General features: G+C 37.4%; 1 protein-coding gene across 1 annotated transcript in view; it reads right to left on the reverse strand.

Annotated features, from left to right (window-relative positions):
• Nucleotides 1-24,104, reverse strand: part of WDR49 (WD repeat domain 49) — a gene marked incomplete at both ends in the record, with an annotated part of 111,060 nt that overhangs the window by 19,872 nt on the left and 67,084 nt on the right. The window contains 5 exons of the mRNA XM_081085958.1: nt 585-743; nt 2,400-2,498; nt 4,969-5,099; nt 14,841-14,956; nt 18,102-18,266. Coding sequence (XP_080942084.1) covers nt 585-743; nt 2,400-2,498; nt 4,969-5,099; nt 14,841-14,956; nt 18,102-18,266 — 670 coding nt within the window. The remainder of the gene's footprint in view (nt 1-584; nt 744-2,399; nt 2,499-4,968; nt 5,100-14,840; nt 14,957-18,101; nt 18,267-24,104) is intronic.

The following is a 24,104-nucleotide window of genomic DNA, read 5'->3' on the forward strand; positions in this document are numbered from 1 at the left end:
CTCCAATCTCCAAGTTTCTCACTATTTGCCCCCAGCCCATCTGAACCAGGTGCCAGTGCTGTCCCACGTTCTGCTGCATGTAGACCTAAGCTCACCTCACATATTTGGAGCATTTTTCTTCTTTTTAATTTTTTGAAATTAAATTTATAGGACTGGCATTGGTTAGTAAGATTGTATAGGTGTCAAGTGTACAATGCTATGGTATGTTATCTGATATTGCATATTTCTTACTGTGCTCTCTGCCCTACCAAACCTCTTTATGTCATGGCTGGAACACCAATTCTGATTGTTGCCCGTAGTAAGTAGCTTGCCTGAGTTTTTCTCACTCTGATTCTGGTGTATGCAATAGTGTATATATTGCTGATGGTGTCTAGTCTAGTTCCTATTCTTGGACCCATCCTCCTGAACCCTAACTTCATTCGCGGTCAAGGCCTCCCATGATCCAGTACTGACTGTTAGCTAGACACAGTCGAACTCTACAATGCTTAGATACAATTATATTGAATTCTCTTTATTGCACCCTTTGCCAACATTTTACAATATATCAAAGCACTCTGCAGTCAAAATATAAGTATACAGTTTACCTGTCGCTGCAATGTTTTTTCTTGCTTCAAGGAAGCAAAGTCTCATCACAGCGTTATCACACTCGGTGCCAGCCTCATAGGAGCTGGCTCCCAGGGTAGCCGGCTCTGCTGTGGGGCAGCTGGAGCAGCTCCTCGCAGCACTGAGGAGCTTTTGAGGCTCTATATGTGTGATAGAGACAAAGCCAGGTGTCTTAATGAACAGAAACATCTGCTTTTCAAACAAATGCTTATGAACAAGAGGCCCACTTCATCACAGGCTCAGATGACCCCATCAAGTCTCAGAATAGGTTTCCACTCAATATCCATCAGCCTTCTGCTATTCACTTTCTGAACCCCAACTTGAAGGACTGTTTGATTGCCTTTTTGTTTGCATATTCCATACACACTTACAGAGTTTTTCCTTGATATGAATTCATAAGTACTTCATTTTATAGTCACATCTTAGAGATCTTGATATATTCAAGACAAATGTGATTCTATTATCATAGCATTTGCAGCTTATTAATCATGAATATTAACCTTGCAAATAATTTAATAAAGATGAGACATAATAACTATTTAAATATATTTAAACAATCATTTTAGCAATATTATTTATTAGTGAGTTACTTTGGAAAGGACATTCCTAATGGGATTTTGATTATTTCATGACACTATCTCCAATCTACACTAATAAAAACTAGGGATATTCATCTTAGGATGTATGAATAGTCTGCACACAGTTATGAAAAATCTATACAGAAGTATCTTCAAATTTTTAAGGCAAGAAATCTATAGCAATGCCTCTTGTGGCTTTTAGAAACTTGATGCTATCTGCTTTCCTTTATTTTCTACCTCTATGCTTTAATTGTAGCCACAGTTAGGTTTGCCATGAGACCAAGATGGTTCTCCCCTGAAGGCCAATATAGAGGAAGAGGCAGAATTCCATCCTCTCCATGGAGGGTTCAGATGAGCCCTAATACTTAGCTCCTTGTACATAAAGCAGGTCAGAATTTGGGGCCTGCAGGCTAGTCAGTCCTAAATCTCTTAACTATGTTCCTTTACTCTGATCAAATCAGTCCCTCAACTTTTCACACACAAAAACAAACAAACAAAAAAACTATATCTAATGATCAGTCTTTTCCTACGGTCCAATTCAGCCTTTGTGAGTTTATCCAATTGAGACAAGAGAACCATGCTGGGCCATGAGAAATTACATATTCATTACTCAAATAAATTAGTCTAAGGAAAAATCTTTAGTATCTAACAAAACTAAAATAAAATGTGAAAGGCAATTGTCAGGACATTTTGCTCAAGTATAAAATATTCATGTGCTCTGCTAAATTCCCATAAAATACAATATACTCCCATCTAACGCTCCCACAAGTTTCTAAAACAAGAAATAATTTAAGATTTCCAGGTGGCATAATATTTAATACAAGCCCTAGACTGAGCCTGAACAGCCAATCAAGTGCACATGAGTTCCCATTTTCTTACCAAGGGGTACCCAAGGTTCACTCAAAGGCAATTTGGTGAAGTTTATTGGCAACAACTAAACTAGATAGAAATGAGAGTCTGCTCCCTGCTGTCAGTAATTCAGAAGCACTGATATAGTATATGGAGAAAAAAATGTCATGCCAGGGAGAATTTGCTAAGCCAAGTAAATCTCAAGAATTTTTTAAAGTCACTTTGACAAGACAACAATATCACTAATCCCCTGCGCTTATAGCCAATCATCTATAATTTAGGAGCAAGCTGCAACAGTACATATATAAACAACCAGGCCTGCTGTGGCCTGACTCAGCCACATTATTTTAGTTTCAAACTTGCACTCACCTGATTTTGATTGTAGCAGCCTCTGGTAATCGGGATGAAGGACATAGTGAGCATTTCCTGTGCTGCTGTTCCACAGAACAATTTCTCCATCATAACTCCCTATATGAGCCAGCATGGAGAACATACATTGGCAGAAAGTTAGAGGAATATGAGCAAGAGCAATGAGAAGAAGTCATTAGTATAAGACCTTACATGGAATCTGTCACATAGTAGGTACTCTATATATTTTTGGAGACGAGTGAATAATACAATTAGTATTTTTATTAAAACTTGGAACTTAACAATCTTTAAAACATATGTATGCATTACGTATGATAAAAATTACTCTATCTTTTTATTTGATAGAATAAGGGCTTTGCAATTAAACACCTTGAGTTTGAGTCGTCGTTCTGCCACCTACTAGCTGTGTAATCTTGGGCGAGTTATTTAATTAGATGATGCCACAATTTCCTCATCTAAAAAATTGGGTTAAAATTGTATTTCTTAGGGTTGATGTGCAAAATGAGAAGTACCTAGAATAGTGCCTAGCATATTATAAGTACCAAAAAGTGTTAATAATTATCATACTTTTTTTTAAGAAGTGAGGGCAGCCAAATCAAGTTTCTCTAGGTTTGTTTCCCATATCTCCTTTTTGATGTGTGTGTCTTCTTTTCATTCCCTCCCTCCTATATTATTTGTTGCATATTACTTTCTCCAATCCTAAAGTTTTTCCTACAGAAAGTCTTTTCTTACTGCTCATCGCAGAGAACATAGAAAAACCCAATGAATGAGGCTAAGTCTGACCAAGTCTCTGTTCTCAGCAGCTTAATGAGGACAACTCCCTACTGAGCAGAGTGTCAATATCCAGTAAAGAGCAGAGGGGAAAGGCTGAGTTTGAGTGGGGTGTACATATGGTGCCTTTCTTGGGATTTGGAGAGAGAAGAGAGTAATACATACTAAGTCCTGTCCTGTCTTGGAGAGAGCCCCTGTGCAACTCATAAATTGACCATCGATGATATATCTCCATAGATTAGCTGTCCATCAGAGCACCTATCTTCTCCTGTGCTTTTGAAATGTCCTACTTTCAAAGGGCTTAAACAAACATTTGCACATAGGACTGATGGGATGAGAATGAATGAAGACATCATCTATTCACCAATTACAGTGGTATTTTATGACACTTCAGAATAACAGCTCTACAGCCTTACAGATTGTTGCCATTATCCTGCAGTATGAGCTACTCCCTGCGGGGGTGGACTTCCAGCAGCTATAAAGCAAATTGAATAGCAGTGTTGGCTGTGCTGGAAGGTAATCAGGAAAGTCCTAAAAAACACTGCAACTTTAAGTGCAGATAGAGCAGTAAACTTCATATTGCAACACTTCATAGCTATCCTGGCTGTTTTCCTGTAAACTTTCATTCCTCTTAATTGATGACATTTTTTGATTCTAAAAAAAGAAAAAAAGAGTAGGCTGTCAAAATATGGACTTGTTAATTTCATGGTGCGATCTGCCTTTATAAATTGTTTTCTTTGGCCAGAAATGATATAACAATGACTGTTTCTCCTTAATATGTCACATCAAAGTCTGTCCATGGATCCTTTTAAGAACTTAAATTTGTCAACATTTTATGAGGCCAGTCTTTAACCAATATCACTTTGACTGCATTGTGCCAAAGGGTTAATACATTCCCATTATAAAACATCTGAGTGCCACAGAAGTGTGATTTGTATCCAAGAGCCCTAATGCTGCTCCTGGAAAAAGGACAATAAAAATAAAAGCTCCCATTTATGTCCAGCTGGTGTGGCTCAGTGGTTGAGCATCAACCTATGAACCAGGAGGTCACAGTTCAATTCCTGGTCAGGGCACATGCCCAGGTTGCAGGCTCAATCCCCAGTAGGGGGTGACTGGGAGGCAGCCAATCAATGATTCTCTCTCATCATTGATGTTTTTATCTCTCTTCTCTCCCTCTTCCTTCCTCTCTGAAATCAATTTTTTAAATTTTTTTAAAAGCTAACATTTGCTGATGAGCTTACTGTTTGCCGAACACTGAGGTATGCCCTTACACAGATTATCTTATTCAATCTTCACTCTAAAATAAGATGCGGATACACTATTGTTAGCCCTGTGGCACAGAGGAAACTGATTTAAATAACTTCCCCAGTACCGTGAGTTGCAAGTGGTGAAAAAGGATCTAAAGCAGGGGTGGGCAAACTTTTTGACTCGAGGTCCACAATGGGTTCTTAAACTGGACCGGAGGGCCGGAACAAAAGCATGGATGGAGTGTTTGTGTGAACTAATATAAATTCAAAGTAAACATCATTACATAAAAGGGTATGGTCTTTTTTTTTTTTAGTTTTATTCATTTCAAATGGGCTGGATCCGGCCCGCAGGCCGTAGTTTGCCCACGGCTGACTAAAGCCAGGTAGCCAGGCTCAGGTGCCCTAGAAATAAGGACCAAGAGTAGCTTTAAATGAAAAAAATCTATTCACTTTGCAGTTGGGAAAAGTTTTTATTTTATTTTTTTTTTAAGTGAGTGAGATAAAAGAAACCAAACTTTCACCATTGGTTGTCAAGTGAAGGTTTAATTAACCTGTAGCAAGCGTTTGTGGAGGTAAGAAGGCAGCACAAATGATATCATCCCGGTGCTGTATTCCTCCTTCCCATTCCTCCGGGTGGATGGAAAATTGATTGAAGTTCTGAGGTCGAAACACGGTTAGAGCCCTAGTAAAAAGGATATACAACTTAGCTGGGGATCTGAAAATAATAGAGATATTGAGTAGCCATTGTCAACGTGGGCAGTGTGACTTGAGAGGTCTAAAATACTACACTAACCAAAATTTAATCCCCACATGACATCCATGATACTGAACTTCCCACATTAAATTTTCTCTTGGGTACTCTCATTAAATTCTCTGGTAAATTATAAATACTTAGTATTAAAAGGTTAATTATCCTTTCACAATCACTAATATCAAACATGTATGCACTTATCAGATTAATTATTCATCACCAGAACCCTACTGCAAAGTTTCCCTGTATGGAGCCACTAAGAGTTTTGTGACTGTGACAATGAAAAAGGGGATGATCCTGTGAACACATAATATTTGGTAGTTTGAACAAAACTGACAAGATTTCTTTTCATCAGAGCATCCAGGACTTGTTAACATACCCTGAGGCATTTCCCAGACTTACTTGACCACAGAGTCCTTTCACATACAGTGTCATGAAGCACTACCAATTGGGGAACACACTTGGAAAATGCCACTCCAAAGGAATGGTACACAGGACAGATACGTTTTGAACAGAAATAATCATTTAAAGAAGGTCAGTATCTTGGGGTCCTGACAGTGAATTTGAGGACAGGCTAGGATGGGCAGAGAATGAAATGCCTGGTGCTTGATGGGGAAGTGAGGAGCAGAAAAACTAAATTGTGAGGGTATTAATACTACCCAGTTCCCACTTGATTTGGACTCTGGCTACCGGCCTATGCTAAGCCTCTTCCTCCTTCTAAAGCCACACACAGCTCAATGAGCGTCTGTAACCACAGGCTTGATGACTTCACTCTCATTCTCTTCATCTCCCAGAGATCTTCCTTCTATTCCTACAGCTATGAAGGTCTCCCAATTGTCCTATCATTGTAACTCCTCATTCTCTGATGGATGTGGCTTTCTCCTCCTAGAAAGTCTTTTGTTTCTAGTATGTCCTGCGTCTCTTCTTGCCTCCCTGACTTTCACTCCCTATTCTCTATTTTCCCTTCCTTTTCTCTCTCCTCTTTTAATATGGACATTCCTTATTGTCATTCTTCCAATCCATCTCTCTACTCAAAAGAGCTTGTTCAGGAATTTTGTAGACCACCATGAGCCCATATCTCACTTATAAATGGTTCTTAAAACTCCCTTCATTTATAACTTTTTCCAGTGTTGAATAGTTCTCCCTTGCCAGTTGACAGTTGCATATAATGCTCACATTAGCAACATATCAAAAATCCAAAATTTTCATCTACCCTCCACATCAGCCCTCCTTAAATTCCCTATTATGACCATAATTTCAGCCTCCTGCATGTCTTTCTCTTTTTCAGTCAGGTTAAATACTCAGATTCTACCTTTGTGAGATGTTATATATTTACTCTTCCTTTTTACTTGTAATAGCCAGTGACAACTTCCTAGTTCAGTGCTCACTCATGGTTGAACAATTGTAACAGTCTCTTCATCACTTTCACTGCCTCTTGTCTACCCATCTCTGGTACACTCTTCATCTTGCTACTAGATGACTGATTCCATTTCAGGGAGCTCTTAAAATGCATTTATACTATAAGCATTTCTTATTTCCTCTGTAGAAGTCTCTATTCTGCAGGAAATAGAGCCATGAACATAAACGACTAAAATGCAATGAAATGTGGTAAATGCCAAGAAATTACTGGTCAAACTGCCATGGAATTCCAAGTATAGAAATCGCAGAAGGCTGAGTGGAGGGGTCATATTGAAGCTGAACCGTAATAGATGGGTAGGATTTGAAAGAGGAAGGCAGTCTACGCAGAGTGGGGAGACAGCATGAGCAAAGTTAAAGCTCATGCTCTGTTGAAAAACATTTACTAGTTTTCAGTTTCCTACATGAAAAGAAATTCAAGTGTGTGGGCCTGTTATTAAAAACCCAATAATATTTGGGTCCAATACAATTTTTAAGAATAATTTCTCTCTATTCTACTATCCTTGCTTTTTAAAATAAAATTCGGATGTCCAACCAAATATTTGACAGGGCTACTGGAAGCCACAGGGTACATACAGAATTCCTTCCTACGTGTTCATTTTACTCAAAGAGTTTTGGAGAAAATAATTTTGACATCAAAATAAGGATAGGTGAATTGATATAATAGAATGCAAGTTTCCCCTGGATTTTAAAGACAAAATATAAGGTTTCAAATAAAGTTCTTGCTTGCAGGAGCTGTTTTGAACTGTTAGGAGTATTCAGGGGCTACGTCTCCTTGGTCAATCCAAGCAATATTCTTATTGCTCTCCTCTAAGCACCTTTCTTGTTTTCTAGGCACCCTTTATGCTTCTAACTGCTCTGTGTCACTCATGATGTGTTCTTCCATCCCTATATGGATTTCCTTTCACACACAGACCCATATCTACTATCCATGCACCCATTGTCTAAGGCCTATCTTGTTCTGGTAGGCTTCCTTAATTACTAGAGTTGAAAGAAATAGCTTCCTCTTCTGACCTCTTACATTGTTCACGTTTCACTTTAATAAATATTATGTAGTTTTCACTTCTCTGCTGGTTTGTAAGCTCTCAGAAGCCAGAGAGCTTGTCTTATTCTGCAACCCCACAGTAGCAAGCATAGTGACCTACGTATTCTGAGTGTTCAATAAATATTTGTCACGTGACTGAATGAAAAATTTCTGCTCAATTATTGCCTCCTCAAGTAAATCTTCTCTGGTGATCCTAAAGACTCCTTGAGTATCTCATCCTCACCTACATAATTTTTCTTTATTACATTATCTGTATATGATATTGTGGTCTATGTTTATTTGTCTGTTTCTTCCCATTTATTCTGCCATACATAAGCCCTAGGGGAGCAGAGACCTTGTTCCTTTCTTCATCAGCAGTTCCTAGAACAGTACCTAGAACATAATGGGCACTTATTTGCTGAATCAGTGGATGAATAATTCTATTTTTTAATAATTTAATATTGATGCTATTTTAATATGAGGTTTATCAAGATATATATAAACCACCAGGAGGCAGACACTCAACACAGGAGTTGCCATTACACACACTGGCCATTTACAAATAAATGGCACTATGGACCTGGTGTAGACAAACCAACAAACCAACACTCAGCTTCCCCAAAGTGGGACACAGTCCCCACCACCACCCTGGAGCAACACCCCACCAAATCTTGGCAGCCAATGCTGCCAAGACCCCATGGAGCAAAATGCAGCCCACAGCCCAGCCCAACCTGGAAATGGTTGCTGTGGGTGCCTGGTAATGACATCATGCAGCAACACCCAGCTTCCTCTCCCTAGCAACTAGCTTCCTTGGAGTTTCTTCAGCCCAGGAACCTGACCTGCTTTGTAGCCAGGTGCAAACAATTTATACTTTAAATGTCTGTGAAGCATTTTCCCATGCTTCATCTCATTTAATCCTCACAGAAGTCCTGGAGTAGGTAGATAGGAGACTTGGTAGAATACTATTTTCTTTTCATTAGCCAGAAAATGAAGATTTAGAAAGTTTAGAAACTTGACCCGACTGAAAAGAAGTAAGAAATAATGGACCTTGAAAATGACTTCAGGTTTTCTCATGGTGCAGAATATAGTCAAACACTGCTGCAGTTAAGTATTTTACCCTTTGTTCTCCCTGTGTGATCCACAATAATTATCTGCCTCGTGTTGATATTTACTGCTGTGCTGCTGACAATTACCTGAAAGAGAAGTTGGGGTGCTTCACTGGGTTGAAAAAAGTTTAGCTAAATCAGAAAGCAGGTCCAATTAAGCAAGTTTATTTTATATATATATAAAAGGCTAAGTTAACTTGGGCATGTGTGATACATATCAAGCTCTCGCTGGCACCAATTGCACACATGTGTTTTGACCTGTCATCGTCAATCGTGAATTTGGTTGACACTTCTATTATAGAGAAAGGGCGAATAGCGATATTAAGATATTTCTTCTAATTAATTTCCTTTCAATGTGCATGAATCTGTGCACCGGACACTAGTGATAATATAAATAAGGTAATTTTCAGTTCTGAAATTATAGTTAATATCATTATAGCTCTATATGTATATACTTTTAATGCTCTCTTTAACTGTTGATTTGATTGAAGAGATTAACCTTCAATGGAGAGTGTGAGATAGGAGTGACAGGGAATGGAGAATGTGGGGTGGGAGTGAGAATGGAGAATGTGAGGTGGGAGTGACAGGGAAGAGGTTAATCTTCTAGCTCTTCTATTATCTCTCAGCTAACATTCAATGTCAAATATCTTTTCCCCAAGATACCCATATTAACTAGATGTGGTTAGGGAGTACCACCCAAAGGCACAAAATCCTTTTTCATAAGATGGTGCAAAAAGAAGCACTTCTGATATTTGACCTTGTGTGTCAAAATCTCAAGAAACTAATTAGCTGCCACCTTTCCCTTAAAATCTCAACCTGAAATGACAGTTATCCTTAAAATACCTTCAGAATCCACACTGTAGTTCTTACTTTGTCCATTTCAAATATAACTTTTTTAAGTTCATACTTTTGCCAAGAGTAAAATTAAAGTACATAATGAGCCAATTTTAAGGCCATTTTCAGAGTCTGAGATTGTTCTTTCTGACATTGAAGGATTTGACTAGCTCCATTTCACAACTCATATCTGAAATCCTGAGAGCACTGCTACTGAATCATTGTGTCATCTTGTGAAGATGACCATAACTCTAACTCAGAATTTAAATACAATGACCAATTCTGTGAGAAAAAATTAGTTTTTCCTTTCAAGTGCAGAAAAATACTTTAAAAAAATGTTTTAAGAAACAACCTTTTAGGATGAATGAGTTAGGAAAATAGCTTTTACTAAAACTTATCATGTAAAAATTCTTGGAAAGAACAAAAGAACACAATCAACTACATGTTCCCTTTGAGGTTACTTGTTCATGTGTTGTTAGTCCAATTATAAGAACCTATGTACTGACTTTTAGGTTAAAAAGAGATATCTCAAAGGCAGAGAACTAGTTTACTATATGTCAGGTCATTTTTATCTATTTCCCTAAAATTTGTGAAGTCAAATTGTAAACACTAAAACCATCTCAAAATTAGGTTTGAGGGTCATTTGTGAATTCCTGCCTCCTCCTGACCTCTTGCAGGGTTGTTCAGAATAACTCACAACTTTGGAAGTTTTCATTCTGATTCTTAGCCTAATAATATAAACCAGTTGAATCATATGGAATTATAGTTTCTTACTAAGGCAATCATTAAGTATTTAATATCACATGATAGGTAAGTTTTATTGTTGAGGAACTTCAAATCCCTAATCTCATTTCATTTAAAAATACATTTAGAAATCAAATTACATCAACAGCTATTTTTGAGCACCTAGTTTTTTACAAAACTGTGAAAAATGCTGCTATCAAGAATATTTTTAGCCAAGCTGGGTGTGGCTCAGCTGTTGAGCATTGACCCAGGAACCAAGAGGTCAACAATTCAATTCCTGGTGGGTTGCTTGGTTGAGATTGATCCCTAGTGGGGTGGCGGGTGTGTGTGTGTGTGTGTGTGTGTGTGTGTGTGTGGCGCACAGAAAGTAGCCAATCAATGATTCTCTCTCATCATTGATGTTTCTATCTCTCTCTTCCTCTCCCTTCCTCTCTGAAATCAATAAAAAAATATTTTTTTTAAATAATACTTTCAGAATTATTTAAAGTTATATAACAGATTCTCTCTCTTTTTTTCAGTGTTTGTATAGGAATAAGTATTTAAAAGGGGTAAAAATTTTCATAAACAGTGATCTCATCTTTAACAGAAAGAGAAATAAAGTGGAAAAAACTAAGAGTCTGAGTCTATTTTTATAGAGAGTTGACAAGTATAGAATCAGAATTTTAAGGCAAAATAAAATACTAAACTGTTATGATATTTATTTTATTTTACCATAATATACACATTACATGTCTACTTTAAATAAATGCAAAGATAATTGATCATTCATTCACTTAATCTTATCAAAATAAATATGGCCAGGTATATAATTGACCCTATGTCTATTTTGCGTAAAATGATAAGAAACATATTTCTAGAAGTTCTAAATTTGGGCTTCCTTTTTCTGACAGAGATATTTTCTATATAAGAATTATAGTATTTCTAAGTAGTTAACATGGGCTCTCTAATTCAGGTTTTTCTTGGGATAATTTTACAGTGGCATTTACCATATCTTGCCTTGTATATGTTGACTCCCCAATTAGGATGTGATATCACTGAGAGCACGAATCACACTTCTTCATATTCAGTCCATCATAGTTCCTAACTCAATGCTTTTAATTTAGGTGCAATTTAAAAATAATTGAGGGAAAGAAAGGGGGGAAATAATGGTACTCTAGAACTTTAAGGTGCTGTTAATAATACATTTTTATGTACTTCTTCAAATGCACAGAAATGATTCATTACCTTTGATTGATATGACCAACCTACTTAATCAAATTACTTGTTTAAAAGAATATAGTTGCTTTCCCATGATTTAACAACTTCATCTGTAACTCAGAACTAATGTGAAGAGTATGGACTTTGGTGTCAAATTCTAACTTAGCTGCCTGTAAGCTTGGCCAGGCTGCCCAACTTCTTCAAGCTTCGTTTCCTTTCTTATAGAAGAGAGTTGGTAACACTTAACTTTCTGATTTATTGTGAAGAGAGAATAGATTTTAATATCTACCCTGCATGCCTTTTATTCAGAATGTGACTAATAATAAATTAATCTAGCTAATCATCAGATTCCTTATCTAGTCAATAAACATTAATTGTTATATAACTAATATCATTGACCATCTATTAAGCACCAGACATTATATAAATATACATACTATATCTATCTATCATCTCTCTCTATCTCTCTATCATCTATCTGTCTATCATCTACCTATCTATCATCTATCATCTATCTATCTATCTATGTATCTATCTATCTATGTATGTATGTATGTATCTATCTATCTATCTATCTATCTATCTATCTATCTATTAGTTGCTCAATGATATGTATTCTATTCCTATGTTAGATAAAGTGCAGGAAGCTAGAGAGCACAAAGACAAAAAGGAGGCATATTTCCATCCTGGGAGTAAAGAGATACCCTGGTGGGGAGGATATGTGAACAAGACTACAATTAAGAATGCACATTAGCCACATGAAAAATGCTGGGAAAGGGAGAGCATAACGACAAGGGGGTGTGAAACAGTGAATGTGTATGGGAACATCCTGACAGTAGGTTGCTCCTTGAGTTTGGAATGTACAGGAGAATGAGTGAGAATGAAACTAAGAATAGGTCCAAGCTGGTGGGAACTTCAATTAATTATGTAGACACTCTGAAAGGTGTCAAACAGGGAAGTGACATTGACAGAATGCAGTGTAGAAAGAAATCATTGTAGCTAAAATGTTCAGTATTTATTTAAGAGGTAAAAGAGGGGCATTACTAGAGGAAAGGACAAATGGGAAGGCTGTGACATTCGTATATGTGGGAATGACGCTCTGAATTACACAGTTGTAGTAGTGAGGAGAACAGGTTTGAGAAATATTTAGAATATAAAATGGATAAGGCTTAGTGACTACTTGGTGGTGAAGTTGAGTGAGAAGGGAAAACCAAGGTCTCTGGCTATTAACAGGTTTTGGAGAGGGGAATAAATAATGCATGCAGTTTAGAATATGTTGATTTTTGGATTGCAGTCATACATACCCAGCAAAGTGAGTTTAGAGAGATAAGAGCTAAAGACAGAGATTTGAGATAGCTATAAAATATCGCATACCTTCCAAGGTGAAGCCAAGGTTTAAATTAGATAATGTGTGTTAAGTGCTGAGTGCTACAAAGCTCTATGGATAAAATAAATGAGTTTTATCTCCCTAACTAAGTGGAATTCTGATTCCATCCTGGGCAAAATTAGCAAACACGGCTCTTTTCAATAGAGCCTGAAGTTAAAGCTTCAGCTTAACAGTTTCCTCTGGGCTTTAAAGAAAGCTTGATGAGCTGACTGTCAGTCTTCTAGTTATTTCTTCTCTAATCCCTAAATTATTAAGGAATTGGCATAATGGACCGTCCTTCCCAAGCTATTACCAAATAGTTGACTAATACTTTTGCTTCTTTTGTCAAATGCATCCTGGCAAAAAGATCCCTGCAAAGATCCTCCAGCAACCACTCTAATATAAGTCCTCTGACTTAGAAAATATATTTTTTAAATCCAACAATATAAAGTGACATGAAGTCATTGGAAATACATTTTTTTAGCTTTCAATTCCAACTAAGGGATCCAAGTCTTGACCACCTTGTGGAAGATGGAATAAGTGGAGAAAGATGGGAAGAGTGATAACGTTTCCTCCTCCCATTTCAGGCTTCCCCAAGCTTCCTCCCCAAGATTATAGGACATGATCACCCACAAAGATAGACCAGAAAATTGGATGCTCCTTTAAATCATTTTCAGATGACTCTACGCACCTCATCTTTTAAAAATTTTCCCTGTAAGCAATAAAAAAAAACACTTACATGTGATGCTAATTTCTAACTATGGAGATCTTAAAAATATAATTAATAAAATGGTATCTCTACAGTTGTAAATTGCACTGATTAATTTTTAAAATTCTTTTTGTTCTGTCCCAAATTTAAATTGGGTCAGCTGTATCCTACACATCTACCCTGCCATGATATTAGAGAATTAAATGTTATTCACTGCCACAACCTAATTATAGAGACCATTAGGCCATAGTCTATTGGAACCGTTATGAGCTGTTAATGGCTCATGATTGCTCCCAGGGATGTGAAGAAGCCTTGTCTTTCAAAGTTGAGGATGATTGAATTAGTTCTTAATATCAAGTAGAATAATCCGGTCTATATTTCCTTCCTTATAATCAAACTTCCCCTGAAACTGAGCTGTGTGTGGCACTCTGCTTGTCTGCATACGCACATTTGCATTAGAAGAAAAGCCTTTCATGTGATTGATAAAAATCCCCAGGTATATACTGCTAGCTTTCTAGGTATGAAATCTGTTTAATCCTAGCTTCAAACCCTTCAGATCATAATTCTATAGTGAATAATGCTGGGAAAATTACCTATTAGAGCAATATTTTGTGAAATGTTGAATTTATGGACAATATATTTTCAAAACATAGCACTTTAATTTTTCCTAGTGCTTATACAATGCCATAGAAAAGACTCTGTTCATGATCCCTTAGTTCTCTCAGGAAAAAAAAAGGAAAGAAAAGTAATTTCCCTTGTAATGAAATGGAAGAATAGCTCCTTGAGAACAGTAAGTGGGCTGTGAAAGGGCCTCTCTGCACTAAGATGAAGGAGGTACTAACACAGAATTCAGTGGGCTATTTCCCTCTTGTGCTGCAATTTAAAATAAGCAACACGAGAAGAAGGAATGAGCTCCTTTTACAGTTGAGAGAATGTAATTTACACATTAAGAATTTATTGCCTATAACATTTGGGAAACTTTTGGAGTTAATACTCAGGAAGTGGTATTATGTCCCTACCTGCAATGGTTAAAGGAAGAGGAAGGTTCCCAAAGCCAGTAGAAAGCCCTATACCAATTCTTAAACTTGCTCAAGCTACATGATCTTATAATAGTATTGTCACTAAGCATTCAGTCAATTCCAAACAATTTCACTCACCTAGGTTACCAGAAAGTCAATGATTTAGATTCAGTCAAGATTTCTATGTTCTTTTTTCTTTTATATTTTGATTCCAATAAGAACATTCTTCCTATAGTTTTATGTGAGGTATATCATACCTGTCCCAGCCTGTAACCAGTATTGTCTTCTTAAGAACCAGGATCTGTGAAATATCCACAACTCCCTCTTTTCCAACATTTAGTGTATGGTGACAATATCCATTGAAATCCCACACCTTTAAGAGAAAAATTAAAATCACCTTTGAGACAAGAAAATGTCTTCTTCAATGAGTGAAACAGCACAGTGTAATAAGATTATTCTAAATGTTTGTGTTTCCATTCTGGACTAGGGTTGATTCACTCAGAATATGTAATAATTCAAGAAAATCCCCTCACTATTGAAATTTAGCCATTATATGTATAACTCTATGAGTAATACTGCCAGTTTAGTCTATACATGTTTGATTCAAAGGCTAACAAATTAGTGGGTATTTTTAAGGGGGTGGCAAGTTAAAATCATGAAGAGCCCCATTTTGGAGTTTGTTGAAATCCTGTTTCTCACTCTAAGTACTAGTATGTCTCCCTAAAATTCCTAATTTATGACACAGGAACATTACTCCTCAGGGGTGTTTGGAATTTTAAACATCTAATACAGAGCCTGAAACTCAGTGATCATTGTACCAAGTTTTCCATCATCTGCCCACAAAACATCTTTTTGATAGCGGGTGCTAGAACTAAGTCCTATGGAGTCACAGGCAATTCTAGATTACCCCACTCGGGCATTGCTGAGGACCGAGACCCAATAGGTGTGCTTTAAGAGAGAATGACATTAGGTCCCCAGCAGTTAAAACTATGCCTTGCTATGAGACATTGTTGGTACATCATGCACAAAGGGCAAGCTGGCCTTCTGTCAAACTTAAAATGCATATAAACTTTGACTCAAAAATTCAACTTTTAGAAAGACATTACACAGAGACACTCAAATGTGTGAGATGGCTTAATCTGGAGAATATTCTTGAAACATTGTTTATAAAAACTAAAGATTTGAATCCATTTACTGGTTAGCTAATAAGAGACTGAGCATCAGAATATGGAATATCTATACAGTGATATATAATGGAGCCATTAAGAAGAATGAGTCACCTCCATGTGTCCAAGCTCAGCCAAAACTAAACCAGCTGTGGAATCTTAAGCAAGTCGCTTTATCTCTTGGGCTTCAGTTTTCTCAGCTGTAAAACTGAGATAATAAAAGCAACAACCATACTGTGTGTGTGTGTGTGTGTGTGTGTGTGAAGTGCTAGGAAAATTTCTGGTTCATAGTAAGCATGAAATAAATGTTAGCTAACATTATGACTATTGTTGGTATTCATATGAATCAATGTCCAAGCAGGAAAACACAAAATACAGAACAGCATGGACAGTGAGCTGCCGTTAAGAAAGAAGTGGTGCTCAGAGTCTAGATAGAAGCATGCCTAAGAAACTGGAAACAGTAGCAGGCACAGTATGGAGCTGGAAACAAGGGTGAAAGATTTTTTTTGACTTTATATCTATATTATATTTTAAATTGTATTATATGCATGATTAATTTATTCAAAACATTAATTAATTAAAAAACAGACACTTCAAAACCCTGAGAAACAGGGCAATACTTTTAAATCTTTGATTACAGAGGTATTGGTTTTAGATGCCGAATGATAAATGAGATTGGAAAATGTCATTCATTCTTGTTTCTTCATAAATACAGCCACTGTAGCTCAACCCTGATTTATGTGTCCTATGTAGAGGTTACCAAATTTCAGAATTCTGTTGTGCTATTGTGATAAAGATAAATGTACCTTCAAAAGCTGAGATTATACTAGTAAATTCACATTAGCTTCTAAGATGTCAAAGCTTGAGCTGAGCCAGTGACATCTTCTCACCCATGTCACTCTGTTTTCTTCTACCCATGGCTCCTAAACAAGCCCACCTGAAATAATAGCACACATAGGTATTGTAAGGATGTGATGCCCCCAGAATCTACCTCATCCCTTAGCTGGGACCATTTTAGCAACCATTAATAAGTCTGCCCTACTCTGGATGGTTACTTCCCATGACAGGAGTAGAGGGAACCTAATCCACTTCCCTTGTTTTTCAGTTCTGCCTCATTCCCCACAACTAGTAGTGGGGACACTTGCTTGTTCCTTTTGATAAGCCTCTGCCTAATACTCCACTTTCAGTTATTCTTTTTTTATTCCACCTTGACTATTAGGATTGGCATTACTCCATTACCCTCACACCTTTTACCAGTCAGTCCTTCCATGAATGAGTCTATTTTGCTTAAACTCAATCTCTCAGTCTATAGGTCATCCATTAACCTTACTAGAGGTTAATCAAATTCTGCTGATTCCCAGAGATGTTCACTGTAACATGCCATAGCACCTCCTTCCCACTGGCCATTAGCAGCCTGCAATCCTCCTTCAAACTTGCCTCCACCTTCCATTATATGACACCTACATATCCAGATAGCGTCCCTTACTCTGAATGTATCAGACATCCTATCATGGAAGGTACATCTAATTAACACTCTCATGACTCCAGATATGAAAGTTTGCAAGCCACTTAAAGCTTATTCAGAAAAGTACCCTCTGTGGCCTCGGAGTGGCACACGTCATCTCCAATCAAACACTGTCATTACCCTCAGAGCCCGGGGAAGCAGGGAAGATTCACTGATGGACATGATTTCAGATTGTATCTAACTTGGCATAAAAATTTGATCATTTTCTGCAAAGTAAAATAGTATCATCTTTCTCCCAGAAGCAATTAATAATGGTTGCAAGATAAAGAAAAGCCCCAAAGCAGAATATCGTGTGAGTGTAAGGTAAATAATAAATAAGATTATGATTGTTCTTCCCCCTTTCTTCACCACCTCACCTTCACATAAAAATAAAAATTACAAAATGGGGTGATTCTAACATATTAATTTTCTGGAAACGTTGCATCTATGCCATGTTGAAAAGTTTACGTACTTGCCCTGATTTCTCCTTTTATAAATTGAGGAAAAGGAAACTAGAGACATTAGCTGAAGCACATGGAAATTATTCAGGCCTCTTATTCCCCAAAGTAGTCCTCTATCCAGAGCACTGCAAAAAGCTTCTGAAATAAGAAAGCCAAGTTGTGCTTTCATTCTAAATAATTTATTCAGAAAAACCATTTATTCACTTTTCCACAGAATTTTATTTTCCTAACAGCTTTGTTATTAGAGGGCTTGGGTTCTTTAGCTCTTCTTACCTTGTCTCATCTCTTTTCTTGCCAGGCCAAAAAAAGCACAAATACATATAGTCAAAACTGTGTTTCCTCTCACGGTATTCTGGCCCCCTCTTGTCTGGTGAGAACTGTCCCTACCTTAACAGTTCCGTCTGTGCTGCCAGTCAGAAGCCGTGTCTCATTTGCATCCAGGGCCATAGTGCTGATTTCTGCATTTCCATGACAACCAGTAAATTGTTTGATTTTCTGCCCAGTGTCTATCATCCAGAAGCAAACTGTTGACCCCACATCAGAGCTGATTACCTAAGAGAAAATAACATTGTAACGGAATTAAATATAGTCCCAGAATCTATCATTATTATTCCAATAAAACTATCGAACCTGTGCATTTTCTGCACTGGGATCCCTTAACAGTTAGAGACATTTTTGTAATGTATTTTCTTTCTTTTTGTTGAGCTGATAACATTTTAATTTCTAGGCCAGAACTGAGGTAATAAGGTCATGATTCTCTTTATGAGAAAAGATAGGAATCTACTTCCCTTACCCACCATTCAGCTTAGTGTCTAGAGGCCATTCTGAAATCAAATCCTCCTGAAAATAAACTTACAAATCTTTTGCATTTAGATGAGACAGTTGATTTTAGTAGTCATGGTGATCTGACACTATTCACTATATGAAAAGACACATTTTATTGTAGATCAGTTTCCACTTGGCATTCAGAAAAGAAAGCACTACTGCCATTATGGGGAAAAGTTAATTTCAACAAATTGCTAGAGCTATTGCTTTTAATGCGATTAGTCCCTTTCTTCTTCCTTTCGCAAGGTAGTGTGCATATTTTTACAGCCAAACACTATTATTGATAGGTCACTAAAAAGAAAGAACACAGGAAGGTTAAATATAAATCTGCATCTACACTCCCAAGAGAAACGCAACAAAATAAATGCTAGTCAGGATAGAATTATATATAGTAACCCAACAGTGTGAAATCTTATAGTGGCAGGCAGACCACTAATTTCAGCTCTAAGCATTTAAGCACCCTTTAGTTTAAGAGATTTATAAAACCTTCCCACCAACAGGACTTCAGGTCCCAAAGAATGAAAAAAAAAAAAAAAAAGAATCACTAACCATACAAATGTATAGATAAAAAGTTGCCTGAAGCAACATCTACTCTGAGAAAACTTAAAGCATGCCCTTATCTGCTTAAGTATTGCCTACCATTGTATAAATGTAAATTTATTAAAAATATGTTAAATTTGAGTGTTACATTTTCATAATTAAATGGGCTAAAGTTTTCTGACTGTATAAGGCCTGGATAGCAGCTGGCCATGATGCACACATGCATTCACTCATTCTAGGGCATGCACTGAGTGGGCGTTCAGTGTGCAGCTCCATGACAGAAGTGGGTTCACTGGTGAATCCCTGCCCTCAAGGAGTCTGTAGTCTAAGGTTGACCATGAAAATCCCCTGCAGAACTTTATAAGCCATGACTGCATACCATGCCACAGACTCTGATTTAATTGGACCAAGGAGGGGCATTATTTATTTATTTATTTATTTATTTATTTACTTTCTGTATTTCTCCATTGATTTTTAGAGAGTGATAAGGAGAGGGAGAGACACAGAGAGAGAAACATCAATGTGAGAGAGACACATCCACCGGAATCAAACCTGGGACCCTTCAGTCCACAGGCCAACGCTCTATCCACTGAGCCAAACCGCCTAGGGCAGTGATGGCGAACCAATGACACTCATTTTTATGGTTCATTTTTCTTTGTTAAATGGCATTTAAATATATAAAATAAATATCAAAAATATAAGTCTTTGTTTCACTATGGTTGCAAATATCAAAAAATTTCTATATGTGACACGGCACCAGAGTTAAGTTAGGGTTTTTCAAAATGCTGGCACGCCGAGCTCAAAAAGTTCACCAACACTGGCCTAGGGCAAGGAGGGGCATTTTTTATAGAGCTTCCCACATTACTTAAGTGTGCAATCTGGATTAAGAACAACTTGTCTAGATGGAGAAACAGACAAGAAACAGAAAATGTCAAGTACTGTTACATGTTCAGAGGTATCATCCTGGGTGCTGTGGGCCACAGAAAGGAACCCAAAATCCACTCACTGGGGTGGGAGGTAGGGCATAAAAGGTGAGGATGATCAATCTGGATTAAAGATAGGTATTTATTGAGTGCCAAGTGCTTTACATTCACTATCTCATTTCAGCTTTATAAAAACCCAAAAAAATAAATATCGTTACCACCCTCATTTACCAGTGATAAAATTGAGATTCTAAGTAGCTAGATACTAGTCTCAAGCTTATAGAATGACGTTTGAAGGCTGCCCATGGCAGACACATCACAAGGCCTTCCTCTAGTCCAGCATTGCATTCCAGATAGCTAAGAGCATGCATAGAAGACAGAACTTGGAGAATATTCTAAGCATGACAAAAAAAATGGAAATGTCACGCAACCAGGGTACAGGTGACAGGATAAATGATGGAATATCAGGTGAGGAAGCAGGCTGGTGGGGGATATTTGAAATCCCTAATAAGCTATGCCGGAGAATAATGAATAATGTGTGTAAAGTTCGTTTTACTCAGAAACAGTCTACAGCTTTCATTGGACTGTCGCTAGGGTGTATGACTCAAAATAAAATACAGAACAATTTCTTTGTTCTTAATAAGGAGGAGAGTCATACAGCATATTTTGTTGGTTGGACTGTGACGATACCTTGGGCGACAGGGTGGAGAACAAACAGGAGGCTGCTGTAATAGTCCAGGTAAGATATTCTCACCAAAGACAGTTCTGGAGATAAATGGAGAAGAGGAACTGGGGAAAAAGGCCACCAATTAGCAACATTTATACCCCAGCAAGGAAATGATTAAGAGCATATAATCTCTCATAGCCTTTCTTTCTGAAATTACAACTCGGAATCAGATAATTTCTCAAATGATGTAATACTACTTTTCAAAAATATTTTTTTTTATTGACTCCAGAGAGGGGGAGAGGGAGAGAGAGAGATAAAAACATCAATGATGAGAGAGAATCATTGATCGGCTGCCTCCTGCACACCCCTACAGGGCATGTGCCTGTCCACGATTCAAACCATGACCACCTGGTTCATAGGTTGATGCTCAACCATTGAGCCACACCGGCCAGGCAGCAATACTATTTTGATACACATATTCTCTTAGTGAAGTCAAAGGTAGCTTATATATTTAATTACCTTTGTGAAATGATAGTGTAATTTCTAGGACAAATGACCTGGATCTTTGAAATAGTGTGACTGAGCACTTTCAGGATCATTCCAAGTAACTGACTGTGTTTCTGTTTGCTTTCGTTTGTGCAATATACATGGTGGTTAAGACCCCTGAGCCTGGAACCAGGGTGCCTCAGGTTGAATGTCAGTTGTCTGACATTGGCTCATTACTCAATCTTTCTAAGCTCTAGCTTCCTCACCTATAAACTAGAGAGAATCATAGTAACTACCTCAAACTGTATTTAAGAGATATAAATAAGCTATTTACAAAACACAGAACAGGTCATACAATAAATAAGCGTAAAAACTAGCCAGTGTTACTATTCCAATTAAAGCTTTATTTGTCTGACCTTTAATTTGGGCGAATATCACTTTTTATATCCAAATCAATAACAAAATATTTAATATCTTGCTTTCTTCCAACCATAACAGGGAATATAGACAATTACAATTTTAGAAACCTGATTTGTAGATGTACATTAAGGTTTCAAATTATACACTACTTCTGAATTTTTTTCATACTGTAATTGCTTAGAAATTTGGATTGCGTTCATTGAAGACAAAAACCACGAGAAAATTTGAAAAGTGGTATTTTAAGAAAAAGTTAAAGGTTGTGAAGAATGTTATTATTTCTATTTAAAAAGCAATTATTGAGCACCTATTACATACTAACAGTTTTGTCCTAAAAGTTGGGCATTCCCTGGCAGAAATTAAAAGATCAAACTAAAATAAGTTCATATTCGGAGAAAACACTTGCTTACTTGTTTAAGACTAGCTCCAGCCACATTACAAAGCATCTAATCATCCACCCACCTCCTTCATTTAATGTAGACATTCAATCAAGAATTAATAAAATCGCTTTTTGCTGCTTTGCATTCTCCCTCTTTTGCCCACCTGCCTGAACTCCAACGTACTATTCATCAGTTTTCAGCACTTTTTTGTGCTCATTTAACAATTCCTCCTGAAATCTGAATCAATAAGGAGAACAGTATATAGTCAGTCAAATTTAATTTTATGGCAATCTGTCTTAAGGAGCAGGCTTCTCAAAAACAATGCATTAAAAAACAACGACTGACTATGTCACAACATACAACCACTACTAACCAACATCTACCGTCTATGACAATGTCAGCCAACAAGAATTAAAAAGCAGGTGAAAAGGCTTGCAGAGTTTAGTGAGAGACAAGTGCATTTAACATCACTTGGCAGATGAAGGAAGTGGTTTGACTGCAGGATGGAGGGCACTTTATCTTTAGCAAGCTGTTTTGATTGGTCAGAAAGCCCAGGAAGAGGGATTGGCACCACATTCATATGTCACGTTCTGATGACATCAAATCTCTTTAAGGTTTCACTTTATTCCTGGCTGCTGCGCATCAGCCCATGCGGGCCAGACCCTGGGGGTTGCAGAGCAGAAATAGGCCTATTTCTATAACTACACTGCAGTGCATTGCGCCTCGTGAGCAAATGCTTGTTCTGATGGGAGCACGCGCCACCTTCTGTACCTGAGTTAACAACTGTTTAGGAATGTACGGGTCTTTTCATCTCTCTCATTGAGGCTGTCACAGCCAATCAGTCAATACTAAGAGATGTGACATTGTATTCACGTCCCCTAATTGTCTTCTTGCTTTTCCAACAACAGTCAGCATTTTAGCTCTTTTTTCAGATACATCCCAAGTCCTAGGTCTAAGCAAGAGGAATCAAAAATTACAGCAGGGGATGTTGCTAGCTACCATGGGATCAGGACATTTGATTTAATTGCTCTTTTCTTTCTTCCTTTTTTTTAGTCAGTGCTGTTTACTAAAGTCCCATAATATAAAGTAGGTTTTATCCTTTATTTCTGTTTTGCATCAAATCTCTGAAGTTATATCTCAGTAAGTAGCGAGGTGAGGAGAATGATAATATCTCTGAATACTGATACAGACAAAGGATTTGAATATTTTAAGGCAGTGATTCTCCATTTATAAATCTTATTTATTAGATATCACCTCTTCTTAGATTAATTTGTAATTCATTCCTTAAATTTATGGGACACCTTATAATAGGATGCTCATTTAACAGGATGGAGGCATTGGAAATATATCAGTGAAAAATTTCTGCCCTTCTATCTAGTGCGGGAAGGGAGGAGAGATGCAACCAGATTAGAAAATATTGAAGAAATTTACACACACACACACACACACACACACAGATATATTTATATATCTGTATATGAAGCATTATGAAAACATATAACTGAGAAGTGGGTAGAGATCATTGGGAGTTGGTACAAAATCGGGGGCTCTTAGAAGGACTCATTTGAGGAAAGACATGGCTGAGGTGAAGGAGGAAGCTATGAAGATACCTGAGTGAAGAGAGTTCCAAGCAAAGGAAACAGCAATGCAAAGGCCCTGAGGCGCAGTGTCCTTGGCTTGTTCAAGGACTGGCAAGAAAGGCTGGCAAGGCTTCGGCAGTGTGAGGGGAAGGGCCGGGGGCCGCGTGCGCCCACCTGTGGTCATTGTACAGGCATTCAAAACACTGCCAAGGTCACCTGGCACCCACAGACACCAGGGGACAAAGTCAGAGAAATATCATTTCCCCTTTTTTGATTAATAATCATTTATCTTTTGCTCTTGCTTTGTTCTGTGTGTCTTGATACACAATATCCTTTCATCCTTTACAGAACACCTATAAGGGAGGTATTATAATTCTTATTTTCTAGATTTAAAAAAACATAGTTGCATAGATAAATTAAATAACTTTCTCAATGTAAAGACTGGGCACTCTGACTTTAAAATCCCCACCACCTCTAACACTGTAAAGAAATAGCTAAGGAAAAAAAACTACTTCAAAAAATAGCTCCCAGGTTCTGATTCTGCATGTTTGAAATTTCTCACTCCATCCCAA

Source organism: Myotis nattereri, assembly GCF_964212035.1.
Source record: "Myotis nattereri genome assembly, chromosome: 3".
Taxonomy (NCBI): domain Eukaryota; kingdom Metazoa; phylum Chordata; class Mammalia; order Chiroptera; family Vespertilionidae; genus Myotis; species Myotis nattereri.